This window comes from Dermacentor andersoni, chromosome 2 (assembly GCF_023375885.2).
Source record: "Dermacentor andersoni chromosome 2, qqDerAnde1_hic_scaffold, whole genome shotgun sequence".
Taxonomy (NCBI): Eukaryota; Metazoa; Arthropoda; class Arachnida; order Ixodida; family Ixodidae; genus Dermacentor; species Dermacentor andersoni.
The window spans coordinates 2,138,976-2,157,499 of record NC_092815.1 but is presented as its reverse complement, the minus strand read 5'-3'; the positions used below and the strand labels follow the sequence as shown (position 1 = coordinate 2,157,499).

Genomic DNA, 18,524 nt, shown 5'->3' with positions numbered 1-18,524 from the left:
GTGATGTTATTTTCAAGGTACATCGCCGTAAGGCGCGAACGAGCTATGGTCAGGCACGACTGGCTTAGCATGAGCACCGAAGGAGTGGGACAGTCTGTCGGACACAGCGGTCGCCAAATGGGGCATCAGTGCCCGATGCTTTACCTATTTCACCGCGCCGGCAGCCAGCGTCCGAGCGTAAGTAATCCCGACTCCACTCCGCAATGCCGGCACGCCTATGGACAAGTGCATGAAACGCGCGCTAACGAACCTCGTCTGTAGTGCCTAGGCAGTCATATATTCAAGGAGCAAAAGACCCTAGATTTTCTCTCTCGCGCCCGCTCTTACTCGCGCCTGCGCAGAAACGGCTGGTGATTCCTCAAATGGACGTATCGTGAGTGTACTCTAGTTCCGAGTAAGCAAAATCACTGTCAACGCTGCCGGACTACTTGGCATGGTGACACATGTGTAGCAGCAGCCACGTGCCCGCAACCACGGTGGAAGGGGCAGATTCTTAAAGGAAGGAGTTGAAAGTGGAATAACGTGCAACGCAGTAACTGTCTCTTATTAGAGGAGAACTCAATCGCGGTACACAAGGGGGGAGGGAATGAAAGGGGTAGAGATAGCGAGAGGGGGTCAACAGCATCAATACGCTACGGACGCAGCAAGTGACAAGGTTAGAGGCGATCGGCAAGGCCTCGGCGTCCACGAAGTTTAGGAGCGCGCGAGAGGTCAGAGAGGTGCTCTGACGGCGCGCCCGCGCTGGGGCAAGAGAGCGCACACTTCGTGTGACCGGAAGTGAGCGCCGCCGTTAGGGGCAGTTCGTGCACAAGGGACCTTGCTTTCCGCCAATTCTGCTGGTGCTCCTAGGGAGCATTGGCACAAGCTGGGATAATCTACAACCTCAGTAAGCATTGAAACGCCCATACCTAATGATATGCCCTTTTTCGTCATTTAAACGCTTAATTCTTAGCAGGTAGAAAGTTTCATGCCGCTTACTGTCAAAATACCGTAATTTACAATGCGCGATCGGAGGCTGCTCTTGTAAACCTCAAGGCACGAGGCCGGCTGCTGCACCCGGCTGCTCACATATGTCAAATGCTGGAGAGCATCGTGGTTGGCTGCCATTTGTTCTTACGAACAACTCTAGGATCAGAGCTGTTTGCGAATACGAGCCCAGGTATATTGCGGGGCTAGTTGATGCATGTCGAGCGGTTGTCCGGTCGAACCAGGTGAAACACAGACAACGACTTATCACCGTTTCGGCGGCGCTGCTTTTCCACACGCTAAGTCAATACAAAAATATTCTATTGATAATGCTTGCAATTTTCGTTTGCAGTCTGGTTTCACATGTACAAATGGCCCTATAGAGATTTGCGAATATCTCTGAGCGACCCTTGTCCCACTGTAGCTTTGGTGAAATACTTGAGCATCTGCTGCTGCTGTGAGAGTTCGACAACTGCCGCTACCGGTTACCTACCGCTACAGGCGCGCTATATGCCCGCTGCTCGACCACTACAGGTCATGTCAAACGCTTGACAGGATATCCACCTTATGCAAAGTGTTACATAGTTACGACACACGTGCCGTGTCTTACTGTATACGACAGCACGCCGTTCGAAGGTTGGAACATGAATATTTATTGTTTCCGTCTCGGAGCATACATATACGAAACAGAGGGGGAAAGGGGAAAGGGAGAACAAGGGAAGGATATCAAACGATAAACGCACGCGCCGTCAGCGCTTGCAAGGCAGTCTGATTGCGGCTGACGTCACTTTACAACACAAAGATAGCGGCATGTGACCGCCAGATGCCTTTAAGGTTACCGGCATTGTTAACCGAAGCAGCGTTATTCGTGCATATTGCTTTGCTGCAATGTGCGTGTCCTAAGCTGCTGAGGTCCTGTCCACTGAAGAAACGAAAGAATATTATGGCGTAATCACCTACCTGCTGTTGAAAAGATAATTTATGCCTCGGCAATTCCGTTCTCATTGCGGAGGTTTGCATCTCCGAATTGCCTAAACAATCGGAGCGCTATTCTGGAGCGTCAAAGATGACAAACACTACAAATAAAAGCAACATTATTCATCCACATACTTGCATGTCAATGATGACATACGTGTCATCGTTGATGCCTTCAAGTTAAGGCACGACCCGTCGTGGTTGCTCAGTGGCTATGGTGTTGGGCTCCTGAGCATGAGGTCACGGCATCGAATCCCAACCACGGCGGCCGCATTTCGATGGGGGCGAAATGCGAAAACACCCGTGTGCTTAGATTTAGGTGCCCGTTAAAGAACCGCAGGGGGTCAAAATTCCCGGAGTCCTCCACTACGGCGTGCCTCATAATCGGAGAGTGGTTTTGGCACGTAAAATCCCATCATTTAATTTTTTATTTAGGACACTGTGTTTACCTGTTTGCTTTTTCCTTGTTCTCTTGCTCCCCTCGAGGTTTCTCCCAGTTAAGCTTTAACTCCTGGCCAACTATTGGCGGCGAGGAGTTACAGAGTTGCCATCTGTCGGAAGCGCCTCGCTTGCGTAGTATGAGGGATCACGCGGTGCGCTCCTCATAGGTTTCGCTTACGGCGCTCAATAAAAACACCACGTGGCAGCCCTCCTGGACATTTATGCAGGTACTCTCAAAACGAGGGAACTTTTTGACTGTCGATATAATAATCTTGGGCGAACTTTAAAGCACAGAATCGTTTACAGACGCTATCTCTTTACCGAATACGTAAAGTACGTCAACGCCACCGCACGGGGTCACCCTATTGGAGTCTCCCGAACAGGCTTCTTGCGTGAAAGGTAGCCAAACCCGGAGAGTAAACTATGTGAAATATGTTCTTATAGTGGGCTGTCTGTATAACCAAATGGGGCATAACAGAATGGAACCTCAATCTAGCGATCGCACGGGTTCGCAGCGACCGACTGCGCGTCTGCATGCATGTCCGCGCACAATGTTTTGCTTTCGCTGTTAGCATGTTTTCGCACCACGCCGTGAGCTTTAGGCCGCAGCATATGAGCATTTGACAGTACACTAGCAATCATTGTTGCGTGGACGCTATCAGAACTGTTCACAAATAATTGCGTTATAGAGACTTCGACGCCTAGCTACGGCGACTGTGGTGTGCCCTCGCGACGATTCAATCTTTTTTTCTCTTCTAAATTCTTGGACATTTCAATATTATTTCTCAAGTTGCGTCGCACTGTATGTTTATCGGTTTTCTCAGCGTGCTATTTCCCTTTGCTTGATTTTCGTAATCCAGTGCATTAATTCACAACAAAAACATGACCATATCCTGTGCCTTTTTTTAATGTGCGTCTTACCGCTCCCTTTGCGTTCCAGTGAACTTGCCAATATCTAGCATCAAGAAGTTCATAGACAAAACCGTCATGACATTAGCCGGGTAGCGGGCGCGGGCGAGCGTCTGAGTGCGCGTTTTCTGCTACTCACCGAACATCGCTCAGTCCCGGCGCCGTAGCAGAAATGTTCCTGGCGTCTGTGCTTACTGCATACCCGAGTTGTAGCCGATGGCTGTCTGCCGGTTCCAAGTTTCGCCAGCCAAGCTTCACGCCGCTCCTTGCCCTGCGGCTACGTGTGTATAAGCCTGACACCGGGCTCCGTTGCGGGCGTCCAGCACTTCGGCACCGAGCAATTGCCCACCATGCTGCACGCCTCCAAAGGCAGCCACTATCTATTATAGTACTTTCAAATGTCGTCAAGCAGACACCGAAGAAGGTAAAGCCTCACCACTTAATCAGAACCGTGCAGTAGGTGGGACTTCACACTTTCGTTTTCAGCTCGCTTCGGCGCTTCCGAAGCAGCCGACGTGACCGCTGTGTCCACGTGATCCCTTATGCCACATCACGCCGATGGTGGCGCTACCTTTTCCAGTGGTCGAGCTTACCGCCAATAATTTACTTCTCCAGACATATGTAAAACGCAGAAAAAGTATTATGAAACAATCGTTGGACCAATTTGAGCGAAATTTATTGCATTTGAGGAATGAGAGAGAAACAGAGAAAGAGAGGGAGAAAGAGTAAACATTTATTGATGCCAGCAATCACGGTGGCGGACGCAGCCGCCCTCCACCTAGCAGACGACCGGTATCCCGCAATTATCAGTGGATGCCTCGGCTGGCTGGACGGCCCGGATATGGCGGTGGTGGTGGAACAAGCTTTATTTAGTGAAGGCCAAAAAATGAAAACAACGATTAAGATGTCGCCGTTCCGTGGGTGGCCTTCAGGTTGCCGGTCGTGGCCTCCAGATCATGCCTGGCGGCGGCTTCCGCTGCCCAGATCGCTAGCCGTATCTGTACACCCGGTTCCGAGCTGGCCAAAGCAGTCTCCCACACCTGCGGTCTAGATACATGCCAGGAGGCAGGGGGAGAGTGTTTCGGGCACCGGATATGGTCTCGCTGGTCTGAGCTGAGCAGCAGGCTTTCCCACTGCTGCCGGTTTTGAATTTTGCTGCCTTCGAGAGGAGGCGTCTTCGAGCATGTCCATAGAATATATGGAAGATCCGCCCTACCCTTACATAATTTACATTGATCATTGTATTGCCCTGGATAGAGTCTGCTGCGTGCCAGCGGGTTAGGATACACGTTTGTTTGCAGGAAGCGCCAGGCTACCGCCTGTTTCTTGGTTAGCCCGGGATGAGCTGGTGAATACCAGGCCATTTGCAGGCGATAGTAATCGATCACTTCTTTGTAGCTAACCATGCGGTGTCCTCTTGTTCCCGGCTGTGCTGGCTCACTTGCTGGGTGAGTAAGGGCCGAAACATGGTCAATCCGCCCGTTCGTTCCGCCCTCGTCGACCCGCGTGCCGATGCCTGTCTGGTTTTCTGGGCCACAGACGGATGTCCGCTGTTACCGTTGGCGTGTACAACCCAGGGCAAAAAGGATGATCGAAAAACCGTGCTCAACCGAAACGGAACATGGATTCCTAATTTGCTATGGTTGTCTCGTGGGGATGCTAGTCTGGCGGGCGCCCCGCAGTAATGACAGGCCCCTTTGTGTGTGCGACGAAGGGGAGAACGCTTTCCGCAAACCAATGCCGCCTACGATCCCCGACGCACGTTGTTACGGTCGGCCTGCAGGGGTACTGCTCTGCAAACCTATCTCAGCCCGCTGCAGTTGTTTCGATCGACCCGCGAGGGCGGCGTCGTTCGGAGAACTGGCGACGCCAACAGTGCTAACCGACCATGCACTTCCTTCTGATAACCGGAGACCACGACAGAGTTACTTAACCATGCGCCTCATTCGGAGAGTCGGCGACGGCAGCAGGGCTGGCCATGTTTGGCAGACCATGTATTTTGGTTGATTTTCTGTGGCTTTCATGGTCTATTTCCAACAAGAGAGCTTCTCTAACAAACCGTGTTTTGCGGTGCGTTTACTCGGGCCCCAGGATTTGTCACAGTCTGCTGACACGCATGGCGGCTACTGGAGAAGTCACCTCTGGAATTAGGAGGCGCCGGCTGGGGTCAAGCGTGACAACCTGGCTACGAGTACCCGCTCAACTCGGTGGATTCTAGGAATCGAAAGTTCTTATATGAGTGTGTGAGCCCTCCCCCTCAAAGATGGGTCGACTACGGCCCAACGACTGTGGGCGGTCCTATTGGACAGCAGTTTTCCCTCACATAGGCATCTAGAGAGGACAGAGGCTTTTTAAGCAGCAGTTTCTCGCCTGATAGGCGTGCTTGTGAGCAGTGTGCTCGTGTGCTTCGTGGTGGGAGCTTTGTGCTCCTTTTTGCATTCATGCTACGCTGTTGAAATCTATTTTCTGTTTTAATGTAAATATTGTAATTATATACTGTACTCTTGAAGGCACTAAGGAAGCCGGAATTATTCAGCTTGGCCAGGGATTTCGGCCTCCAAATTGCCGAATCAAAGAAGAAAGTAGGAGAACATTGAGGCGATCGAAGCTATCGGGCTAGCTGACGATGAACTGAAGGAATCCCCGGAGAGCATTGCGGATGAGGATGAAAAGCGTAAGAGCCTAGAAGAAAAAGAAGAGCGTAAGCGCCTAGAAGAAAAGGAAGAGCGTAAGCGGGCAGCAAGTGAGGCCAAAGAAGAGCGTGACCTCCAAATGCGGCGCCTAGATATCGAGTTTCTGAAGGCTCAAAATAATGAAAGACCTAGCACAGAGGCACGAAAAAGCGAGCGCAGATTGACAGACCTGATGGCACCGTACGCAGTAGGAGAGGACATAGGTTTTTTTTCTGGTGCAGTTTCAGCACACGCGTGAGAAGGCAAAATTCGCGAGAAACACGTGGCCGCAACGCTTGCTTACGCTGCTGCCACGTGAAGTCGCTGATATCATTACCCGCATAGGGAATGAAGAAGCAAAGGACTTCGATGAAGCCAAAGCAAGTCTGCTTAAAAAGTATAGACTATCATCAGAAGCATTTAGGCGAAAATTCAGGGAAGTCCGGAAGACCAAAAGTGAGTTATACTCAGACTTTGCATACACCTTGGAGGCAACCCTCAAAGAATGTGTCAGAGAAGAAGATGCACTCGGCGATGCCAACAAGACAATGCAGTGCGTTGATTTACAACAGTTCTATCGCCGGCTGCCAGCAAACATCAAGTATTGGGTTCAGGATAGGCCAGGCGTGGACACTATCACGAGACCGGCCGATCTCGCTGAGGAGTACGTAACTTGCCGTGAGTTCGAAAGCAACGAAGCTCCTAAGCAGGAGATGAATACATACAGACCCAGCAAGCCGGAGCGATGGTCGAAGTCGAATCAGTATAAATCCAAGGAAAGGCCAGATTCGGTGAAAATTAGTGACGAGAACAGCAAGGAAAAGGAGGAGTCACCCGAACAGAGGGCGGAAAGGCAAAAGACAAAAGCTTTCGAGGCAAGGAAACCAGTAGTTTGGTACAACTGCCAGAAAACGAGGCATATCTCCGTGGAGTGCAAAAATTCCAAACTAGTGTTGATGTAACTAACTAGTAACGTGGAAAACCTGAAATTGCTAGAACCGTACATTCGAGACCTCGTGGTAAACGCCAAACCGTGTCGGTCCATTCGCGACTCGGCAGCCACAATGGACGTGGTGCACCCGTCGTACGTAGAGGAAGGCCAGTTCACGGGAGAATGTGCTTGGATAAGGCAAGCCGTAGAGACCTCCAGTGTTTGTCTCCCTGTGGCAAAGATCCGCATCGAAGGCCCTTTTGGAGTACTGGACAGAGAAGCCGCCGTCTCGGCACATCTCCCTCCGTAGTATCCGCATTTGTTTTCTAACAAATCCGAGGATTTGCTGCGACGCAGGGGAATCGGGTTTAGTTAGGGAATAGTGCAAGCCCTAACTCGGTTCCAATGCAAGGGAGCTCGTGGCCAAGACAGTGTACGAGTGTCCAGTGGTGGAGGAAACAGGTTCGATGGAGGATTCGTCAACCAGCACCGAACAGGACATCCCTCAAGGGGATAATGCGGAAAGTGCACCACCTAATGAAAAGGTCAGGGAAGCGCCAGAGCCTGAAATATCTCGAGAGGCAGAATGCAGCAGAAAGTTATTGAATGTAAGCCCTGCCACATTGATTGCTGAGCAGGAAAAAGATTCCCCCCTGCGTCCCCTAAGGCCAGACCCCAAATGAAGTTGTGGCCAAACCAAACCTAAAGTTCCTCAAGAGGGCAGGCGTCCTCTATAGAAAGTACACCAGTCGCAAGGGAGTGCAATTCGACCAACTCGTGGTGCCCCATCCCTATCGTGGGCAGCTCCTGCACGTGGTCCACGGGGGCTTTTGGACAGGGAATCTTGGCATTCGTAAAACAAAGGACTGCTTACTGGAGGAGTTTTACTGGCCCGGCTGCTTTCGAGAAGTAGGAGCATTAGTAAGAAGCTGCGACACATGTCAACGCTTAGGCAAGGCCATAGATAAGGCTAAAGCGCCAATGAGACTTGTTCCCATTATCAAGGAGCCATTTCGCAGCAGGCTCATAATAGATACAGTGGGACCACGTCCTGCAACACAGTGCGGCTATCGACATACTCTTCCTGTACTATGCCTCGCAACGAAATTTCCAGAAGCAGTGCCCCTCAAGGAACTAAGCTTGGTGTAGATAGTCAATGCGCTTTTGTCTGTCTTCGCTCGAGTGGCGTTTGCCTCAGAAATCCAGTCCGATGAATGGTCCGTCTTTACGAGCGCACTGACCTCGACATTCCTGGAAACGTGCGGTATTAAAATCATTCATAGCTCAGTGTACCACCCGCAGCCAAACGCGGTAGAGAAAGTCCACTCAGTCGTGAAACGGCTTTTGCGAGCCCTTTGTTATGAGCACAAAGACTATTGGGAGAGTTGCTTGCCTGCAGCAATGTTCGCGCTGCGATCTGCACCTCACGAGTCAACAGGTTTTTCACTTTCAGAGCTCGTTTACGGTCATTGCCTTCGGTCCCCTCTTCGCATTGTTCGAGAAGCCTGGGAAGCCCGCACGGGACATCCTTCAGCTGTGGTATACGTGCTAGAGCTGTTAGACCGACTGCACACTACTGAAGAATTAGCAAGGCAGGAAATCCGTGAGGCACAAAGCAATCTGAAGCATTACTATGACAGGACGGCTCTAACACAACGCTTTGAATTTGGGGAAAAGGTAATGATCCTGAAATCCTCATTGAAAACCAAACTACGGGTTCAACGTGAAGGACCGGTTAACATAATTCAGAAATTATCTGAAACAAATTTCGTAATCACGGTACCGGGAAAACGAAGGACACCACAAGTGTACAATAGCAACCTTCTTAAACCCTACCAGCAGAGGGAGGCCATTGTGAACATGTCGCTTAAGCAACCTGAGGAAATGCATGTTGACTTTCCGAAATTAACATCAACAAGGGGGACAAAAGACATTCGTGAGACCATCGACAAGCTAGTAGATCAGGCGAAGTTGAATCCCAATCAAAGAGTGGAATTGAGGGAATTCGTATTTGCATTTAAAAACATATTTTCAGACACTCCTGGTCGGGGACCACTGCGGTCATTCACGATATTGTGTTAACCGCATCGGAATCAGTTCTTTCGAAAGCTTATCGCGTTTCAACTCATCAACGTCAAGTCAAGGCCGCTGAAATAAACAATATGTTAGAACTACGTGTAACCGAGTCAAGAGAGAGTGATTATACCTCGCCTGTTATCTTGGTTGAGGTCCCAAGAAAAGAGCCGCGACCATGTATCGACTATCGTTGGCTCAACTTAATCACGAAGAGACAGACCTGCCCAATACCGCATATCGAGGAAAGGCTTGAGAAAGTGAGCAGTGCTAATTTCATATTTACACTTGATTTAGTCAGAGGGTACTGGCAGGTTCCGTTAACCAAGAGGGCAAGCAGGCTTGCGGCGTTTATTTCCCCGATGGGAACCTTTCTGCCGAAAGTACTGAGCTTTGGATTGAAGAATGCTCCCTATTGTTTCTCTAGCCTTATGGACCAGGTGCTGCGGGGAATGGATCACTTTGAGCTTTCGTATCTCGATGACAGAAATCTTTTCTTAATCATGGGCGGACCATATGCAACACCTGCGAACCGCGTTGTGTCATCTACGGGAGGCCAACTTAATTGTCAAAGCTCCCAAATGCCAATTAAGGCGCGCGGAGGTTGGTTATCTAGGTCACGTAATAGGGTGAGGCCATCGTCGGCCTTCAAAGGTTAAACTGACCGCAACAGGCAATTTACCGCAACCCCGCACAAAGCGGGACATCAGGTCATTCCTTGGTTTGGCAGGGTATTACCACAGATATATCCCGCGTTGTTCCGAGATTGCAAGTTCCTTAACAGATGCTCGCAGAAAAACAGAAGAGAAAATGGTAAAGTGGGATGACGCAAAAGGAAAGGCTTTTAGTATGCAGAAGAAAGCAGTAACGAGTCAGCCAGTGTCGAACGCGCCCGACACTCTAAGCCATTCATTCTTCAGTTTGATTCCAGCGACTGGGGGGGGGGGGGGGGGGGGGGAGTAGTGGTGCTTTGTCGAAAAAGAGATGACGAAAACGAACACCTCGTACTGTACGCCACTAGGAAGCTTTCAATTCGTGAGGAAGCATACAGTGCCCCAGAAAAGGAACGCGCCTGCATAATATGGACAGTGCAGAAGCTAGCTTGCTATATAGCTGGTTGAATGTTCACCTTAGAGACTGACCACTGTCCCCTCACATGGCTGCAGTCCATGTCTACGAAAAACGGCCGTCTTTTGCACGGGAGCTTGGCTTTTCAACAGTAGACCTTCGATATTCTCTAGAAGAAAGATAAACTTAAGGGCAGTGCTGACGGTCTGAGTCGTTGCCCCTAGAGTAGTGAAAGCTCCATGCTCCTCTGGTTTCCGTGGCATTTTTTACGTTTGTATTTTTTTCATACGTTTTTTTCGTTATCGCGAAGGTGTAGTTGATTGTTAGCTGATTTTAGTAACCATGTCTTAACCCTTACAAGAATAGGCTGTTTTTAGTGTTAACGGGGGGAGGACGCGTGACAGGGATGGAAAAGCAGTAGAGGGTTTTCTTTCTTTATGTAAAGTCTGGTGTATCTTGGAGTAGGGTGCTTGTGCTCACTTACTTTCTGGTTGTGGGTTCGGCACTGTTCTGCGGTGATTGCTTGTTCAAGCAGCAGACGAAAAGTTGCGACAACGGTTTGCAAGTCCAGTTTCCCGGACCGGACCAGCGAGAAACGGCACAAGAGCGCCACAAGGACTGAACGGCGCGTAGGAATCCTAACAGCTACGAACCAAGGGCTCGTCACCCCTGAATGAAATTCTGCTGCTGAAACGCCGATCTCTCGCCAAGTGGCTGCTGGCCTCTTCGCGTCGGGATCTTCTTCCCCCGCCGGAGATGCTGTTACAGTTGGCGTGTACCACGCCGGGTAAAGAGAATGCTAGAAAGACCCTGCTCAACCGAAACGATAGATGGATTCCTAATTTGCCATGGTTGTCTCGTGGCGATGCCGGTCTGCCAGGTGCCCCGCAGTGATGACAGGCCCCTTTGTGTGTGCAACGAGAGGGAGAACGCTTTCCGCGAACCAATGCCGCTTACGATCGCCGACGCACTTCTAGGCGCCAGCGGAGGGAAGCACGTGCGAACGTCACCTGGGACAGGGATCAGCAGCCCATCTACAACCAGACTCAGTGACTGTCACGTGACCTCGACGTGGTCAAGGTCGCGGCTACAATTTTAGGGGACCTATTTAAGGGGCCCCGCAATGTACTTTTTGATTTCATTCATTCGCTTCATCTTATCCTTCACCAACCATTGAATAAAATGTGGAAGTTTCGCACTATAAATCGTCTCGTCCTTGTCTGGTCGCTATGGTCTGCCGTACGTCTGCAGCCTGCCGACAATGGCACGCTAACCAATAGTAACGCTGGTCGAGCTTCGAGAAACAGCGTCGAAACAACTCGTCGGCAGCTGTGGGGTACGCTGGCCTGGAGAAGGCAACACCGGTCGCTTGTTTGCCATCCGCACGCCTGCTCGTCTCTCATTGGCTGGTTCGAGGCAAACGGCTTCGGTCGGCTTCACGGCAAATATGGCGCTTGCTCGAAGAGATGCGAAACGGGCACGTGAGGTCTAAGCTACAGCCGCGTCAGAAACAGTATTTTTCGCGTTCTTGTGATTATTAGTAGAATTATCTAGCACCCACGGAGATAGTCATCGAAGGCACCCTTCTAGGCATCATGAGTGCGTGCGATTGCCGACAAAATCAGACGGAGCGCAGGAAGTGTGTGTTGCGTTTGCGAGAGCGTCGGAATAACTATTTGAACCCATCGACTTCGTGATTTTTTGTGCCGTGCTTGGCGTGTCCATCGCATACACTTGCATTCTGAGCAGGACATATGTTCAGGGCGTGGGCAAAGGAAAAAGTGTCGGATCGGTGCACACAGCATATGCGATTCATATGTGTTCTGTGTATGCGGTTCCTTGCCGCGAAATGGTGAACGCCAGTCCTTTGCAATTTTCGGATGTGATGGTACGATCAGTAGCGATAAGTTTTTATTGCCTCGTTATCGCTGCCATTCCGCTTGTGAGCCATTTTGATGGATGTGTCACCGTGGTGATCACGACGTTCGAGCTGTGTTCTTGCTGTTACGAAGTGTGTTCACAAGATACAAGTCGTAATATACATGTGCGATGTGCCGCAGCTTACATGGGTGCGCACGCTTTATGCGATGTAAAGGCTATCATGGTCACTCACCATGTCTGTTGAATAATCCGACGTTTCGGAACCGCATACGGGTTCCTTGTTCACCGAGTTGGACAGGAAATCATCGTCACTTATATAGCCAGCACGCGACGTAACGAACGCGCGTAAATGGCAGGGCTAGTCCCTGGTGTCCGGTTCATCGTAGCTGGCGTCGATTGAATGATTAGAAATTCTAGCAGCCGTCGGGATGACATGTTCTTTTCTTTGGCAACAACAGTGGCATTGTCCCAGTCAATCTTGTGATTATGTTTCTGCGCATGCACGGCAATGGCGTTCGTCGTGTGACTATTATTTCTTACGCCACGTTTATGGTGTTTGAGGCGTCTGAACTTCCCTGTTTCACCAATATATAATTTGTGGCAATCAGCGCTTGGTAAACGTCGGATTATTCATCAGACTTGGTCAGTGACCGTGATCCCCTTATTTCTATGCCTGACCAGACGAACTTTTTTTTTATAAATTATGGGGTTTTACGTGCCAAAACCACTTCCTGATTATGAGGTACGCCGTAGTGGAGACTCCGGAGATTTCGACCACCTGGGGTTCTTTAACGTGCACCTAAATCTAGGTACACGGGTGTTTGCGCATTTGCTCAGCAGCCCAACACCATAGCCACTGAGCACAGACGAACTTTCGTCGAACCCTTGATTATGTGATTTATGCGATGTGTGTTTGCTCAGAAGTGAAATGTGCATAAGTATTGCCGATCGCGTTTTCTTTTGTAGTACCCTGACAGATAGGCCCTATCACACCCACCTTTTCTGCTTCTTACATGTATCATTTCTTTCAGAAGACGTTACTGCACTTTTGAAGGTGCTTCCATCGGTGAGGGGAGCTTATGGAACACGGTAATATTTATGTACGTTAGGACATATAGCGTTGTCGTGCAATATGGGCACGCCTGCGAGCACAAACATCTTGAATGAATGTTTGCTTGCTTTTTATCATGTGGACATTGGTGTGAATAGGAGGAGTTTCTAGATTGCACCAAGTAAATAGCTTTATAATTTGTGATGCAAGTGGCTTACATACCCAAAAATCCTAACTGCTTGTTTTTGGCTGGTGACTGAGCACAGATTCTATTTGCGAAGACACCAGTGGCATGATAGATGAATACGTTATAGGGTAAGAACTGGATACTTCCTTCTGATGAAGTGTAAATTTGCGTTTCCTGACAAAAAGCAATATGCATCTAAAAATGAACAAATAAGACAAGCAGTAACAAGCAAGTAAGTATCAGAAATACTGTGATATATGACATTCTGCTAGCAGCCAGCAGAGTTTCGTGAAAGAAATTGTGCCTAGAATTCTTCCTTACTGGCTAGCTATAGTGACCTTACTAATGCATGCAGAATAAGCTAAACGAAGGCTGGTCGTTACTTTGTACATTCACCCTATTTAATTCTCTGTTTTATGTCACCTGTTTTGACTTGAGCCCTCAGTTTAATGCGAAGAATATTTATCACAAGTAACAGCATTATGTGCCTGCGAAGCGCTTTATTTTATATCCTCTTGTTCATTCTACCGACAGTTATTACCAAATAATGAGCGTTAAACTGACTTGTGCCTGCGAAGTATGTCCATTAAGTGCTTTTCCGGTGCACTTTCACCGAGCTGTAAGCGCGCTGCTACCTATCATTCGTGGGTATAGATGTTGGACGCTATAGGTGGGCGAACCCGTGTCTGAACCCGGCGATCCTTCGCCTCTGCTACCTTGACCTTTATCCATCCGACGAGTGTAAATATGCGGAGCCACAGCGACGCTACAGCACATGCTATGGGAATGCACCGGTAGCCAGCAGCAGGAGTCCCCGACGAACGGATTAGACACGGCTGTCTCGAACCGTAGCGAGCGGTGAGAAGAGGCCCTGCTTAGCCACAGCCTCGCTGATCAACTGTGGGCCATCCGGCACGCGGAGGAAGCCGCCCGTGTCCAAGCACTCGAGGCTGTCACCTGGCCCCAAACCGCCGGACATTTTCAATGAAGTTTTCACTCACTGTACTCTACGATATTACTTTTGACGTATCGGACTCTGTGCTGTCGTGAATCCTAGAAACTCCTAGGTAAGCACTAAAGTTGTGGCGTTGTCTGCGACATCGTCACCCTCCTAATCCTATTGATGATAAGGAGCGCCAGTGAGGATGAGGAGGTACTCTGATTACAACACAATAATGTCGATGACGACAACGGTCGTCGTCAGCGATATGGACGGACGGACATAGCAAAATGAGTTTCGAGCACTTAAGTAGTGTCACAGTAAAACTCCTCTATGAGAACAAGTGCACAGTTTTGAAGGGGTGCCACAGGCTCCGAAGCTTTGTCATGCTTATCAGTTTCCGTTCAAGCCTTAAAATTTTGAACACTAGTCGACTTTTTTCTTCAGTCGCTCCGCCCTGTAAGATGTTTACGTCCTTGCTTGCCCTTGTCACATAAGCACTGAGGGTTTCCTGGCCAATGAAAATAGAACCTATTTTATGTATCCGGTACTTAGTCGAAACTGATGAATAAGTGCAGTAGATCACTCCATAACAGATACAAATAGCGTTTTAGATAACTAAAGCTGCATTCAGTCAATGCTATAGAAGCCAATCGGATGCATAGTATGTCACAGCCTATGTGTAAATAGCATCTATTGTTGTTATATGTGACTCAGATTTTGTTGTATGGTGGTCGCTGAGCACCATCAGTGCCAATTCAATCCTGCCTTCTTATATCAGCCTGTTCAATACAGCGCCGTTTTTGCACATTATAATTGTGATATCTTTGAACTTACGGATACAAGAGCATCAGTTATCCGCACAAGCGAGCGTTCGACGAGGAAAAACGATTCCACTTTTCATTTCTCAACAGCTGCTGGACGACGAACCCGAGGCAAGATTTGTTCTGGATCATACGTGGGCCAATCACCGCTTCCATTGTGGTAAGCTCAGCTTCCAATAGTTCAAAATATTTCTCTGAACGCTCTAGGTTTGTCACTGGCACATCGTGAATCATGTCACAAAAGCTACGAGTTATGCAATATATATAAAGACAGAAGTATTGAGAGTCGCATATCATCGACAAATTCAATACGGTCTTGTCAACGGGTATAAATGTCACAAAGACAGCTCTTGAATCCATTCGCTATACTAATTAGAAAAACATAACCAACCGCCCTTATTTATTTATTTGTTTCTTTATTTATTTATACTCATTAGTGTTTTTCGGTCTGACACCTGGTTAGCCAGGACTGTTCATAACACGAGTGCCATATTATTTACATTCTCTTCTGTACATGAATATTTGTTTAATTTCTCACAAGCCGTTCTTTACTTACTTACTATCACGCCTAGTCTATTTTAACTTCTGTAATAATTCCTGTTCTCTATTTCTCTTTATTCATTTTTACTCTCCCGACGTTATGTGTATGCATGCTCTTTGTTATCAGTTTACACATTGTTAGATCTCGCCGTTGAGTGCGGGAGTTGGCCGAAGCGGAGGAGGAATTTGAGAACTGAAGGTTTATTTACATTATTTACAGTAATTACACAAAGTAATGAACAGTCATAAAGTCATCGACAGCCGGCAGCAAATCGGACGCTGTGGCCCGTGGCAAGAAGAACGAAAGAAAACTCCTCTCCCTGTCTCTTGCTTTTAACCCCTTCGGTCTCTCAGGGCCACGTCATTTTCGGGCAATCGTCGAGCCAGCTCAGGTGTCGTCATTTTCCTCGAATGGTAGGCGCCCGTGCAAGTGCCGTCATATTCGGCCAATGGGGACGGTCCAAGGGCTCCATTGTCCGAGGATCGACTTGCCTCCGGCATCTCCTCCTCGCCTGGAAGCGCTCAGTTGGAGGAGACGAGTTGTTTTCGAACGACCTTCCAGAGCTGCAAAACAGCTTTGCTCAGGACCAAGATCAACTATCTGGAACCGTGCCAGCCTCCCGTTGCACTTTCGGGAAGAATCAAGCAGGGGGGGAGACAATAGCTCTGTGAGCGGCGTATGAAGTGCGGGTTGCCAGCCTGTCTGACGGGTCTGGTAACGTGGTAAACGCGCCCCGGTGCACCATAATTGGAATGCGACGGCGATTGGATGGGGTCGGGGAACTTGAGTGATGCCACCAAAAGGGTCCGTATCGCACATTTGCTAGGCCTCAATTTCCTTCTCTCTATATTAGTTTGAAATCTGCTATTCCGCACTATGCAGCAGCGTATTCTCCTTCCCTCTCCCCCCCTCCCCCCTTCAGTTTGTTGGGAGTCGGCTGCGCTGACTCAGAGGTAATCCTTGATTGCTGTTCGCAGCCCCAATAGTACAAGGTGCAGCATTTCCACGCAGTGCTATCTGCCGAGCGTGGCGGTCGATGACGCCTTCAGTTTTAGGTTGAGACGCTCAACCACGCCATTGCTCTGTGAGTGGTAAGCTGTGGTGTTATGTAGACGCTTTCCGAGGAGTCTCGCCAGGGCAGAAAAAAGCGAGCTTTGGCACTGCCGGCTTCGGCCAGTATTCATGCGCAAAGAGCAACCGTACCACGACACCCACGTAGCGACAAATGCTTCGGCCACTGTTTCAGCCGTGATGTCTTCTAGAGGCTCAGTAATGGGGAAAGTTGGGCTACTTGGTGATGAATCATCATACCTTGCTGGTGAAGCAGCGCACTGACGCGGACACGGTGAAGACACACAAGAAAAGACGACACTCGCTGCACTCGCAACTATTTTATTTCAGAACACATACTTCATATTTATATAGCTGTACACCCTCACGCGTCAAAGATAATCAACGCAAGACTAAAGGAATTCTTAAAATTCATTTGCCCGTGCATACTCTGGCAGAAGACACACGCCCGAGTGCAGGTAGTGGTTCGAGACTCGTCTCGTCGAAACTAGCTGGTACCATGCGTGCGGACTGTGGGAGACGCCGCAAGGACAGCTCGCGCAAGATTGTAAGTTGGCTCTCGTTTGCGCAGTGGCCACCCAGTAAACTGACTCAAACGGTGCAGGAGTTGTGACGGTTGTTGGTCGCCGAGTTCCTCGGAGAGGAACTGTTGGAGCCTACTCTATTGCGATGGCTCGGGGCGCAACATGACCGTGCGTTTCAGGCCGTCGTATGCTGTGGCCGAAAGTGTACCCGCTGGCAAGTCGTGTATGGCATCGCAGATGTCGGATGGTAGCGCGCCGACGACGACGAGGTACCTTGCTGTTTTTGAAGTGATGCGTCGGAGTTGAAAACTGAAATCTACTTGCATAAAGCAAACTCGAGGATACTTGGGCCAAAAGCTGGGAATCTGAAGTTCTGCGGCGATCACAAGACACGTTATCGTGGCGTCATCTCTGTCTGCAGCAGTAGGAGCAGCATCGTCCATGGAAAGTGTTCGAAAAAAAACGTAAATGTCCTGGGTTACCACTTGTTGGGAGCTCGAGGCAAGTAATAAACGTTTTGACAGGTTGAGAATCGAAAGTCGGCTGGCATTACTCAAGAGTAAAAGCAGGTTGGCCGAGTGGTAGTGGTGGTGCCTCTGTCGGAAAGCCACTTCGGTTTGAGCAGAGGGCAATGCACCCCACGCTACGGAGAGCGAAGTGACAGACGGTCGCTGCAAGTGTACAGGAGAGTGAGCTACGTGTACATAAAAGCGCTGATAAGGAACGCGGTTGCTGCCCTGGCAGAGATAAGCCCCCTTGTCGAAACATTGGCTTCAGCGACATTTCAAGTTCGACTACTGCTCATCATTTCAAGCCTCGACCTTCCTGTAGACTTCTGCCTTATCTAGATATTACAGGAACACATAGTGATGAGCGCTGTGTTATTTAGCGTATATACGGGATCGTTAAGCCTATTAGAAATTCGATATTGGGGGCGAGCTCCATCCCTGGAAAAGCTGGCGCCACCTTCGGCGTGGCGTGGCATGGGGGATCACGTCAACACAGCGGCCGCGTCGGCTGCTTCGGAAGCGCCGAAGCGAGCAAAAAAGGAAACTTTGAAATACCACTTGCGCTGCGGTTCTGATTTAGTGGTGGGGCTTCACCGCCTTGGGTATCTGCTTGGCAACACTTCAAAGTGCTATAATAGGTAGTGGCTGCCTTTGGAGGCGTGCAGCACGGTAGGCTACTGCTTGGTGCCGCAGTGCTGCACGTACGCAACGCAGCCCGGTGTCAGCCGTATTCACACGTAGTCACAGGACAAGGAGCTGCGTGAAGCTTGGCTCGCGAAACTTAGAACCGGCAGACAGCCATCGGTTACAACTCGGGTACGCAGCAAGCACAGACGCGAGGAAGATTTCTGCTACGGCGTCGGGACTGCGACGTTAGGCGAGTAGCAAAAAACGCGCACTGAGACGCAAGCCCGCGCCGGCTACGCCGGTTATGTCATGAGGGTTTGGTCTACGAACTTGT

At 49.5% G+C, this 18,524-nt stretch overlaps 1 protein-coding gene across 5 annotated transcripts in view; it reads left to right on the top strand.

The window, feature by feature from the left end:
• The window catches only part of LOC126543059 (parathyroid hormone/parathyroid hormone-related peptide receptor-like), a 1,023,923-nt gene that overhangs the window by 866,457 nt on the left and 138,942 nt on the right, over nt 1-18,524 (top strand). For all 5 annotated transcript variants that reach the window (XM_050190210.3, XM_050190212.3, XM_055077604.2 and 2 more), the window contains exon 9: nt 15,009-15,078. In XM_050190210.3, coding sequence (XP_050046167.1) covers nt 15,009-15,078 — 70 coding nt within the window. The remainder of the gene's footprint in view (nt 1-15,008; nt 15,079-18,524) is intronic.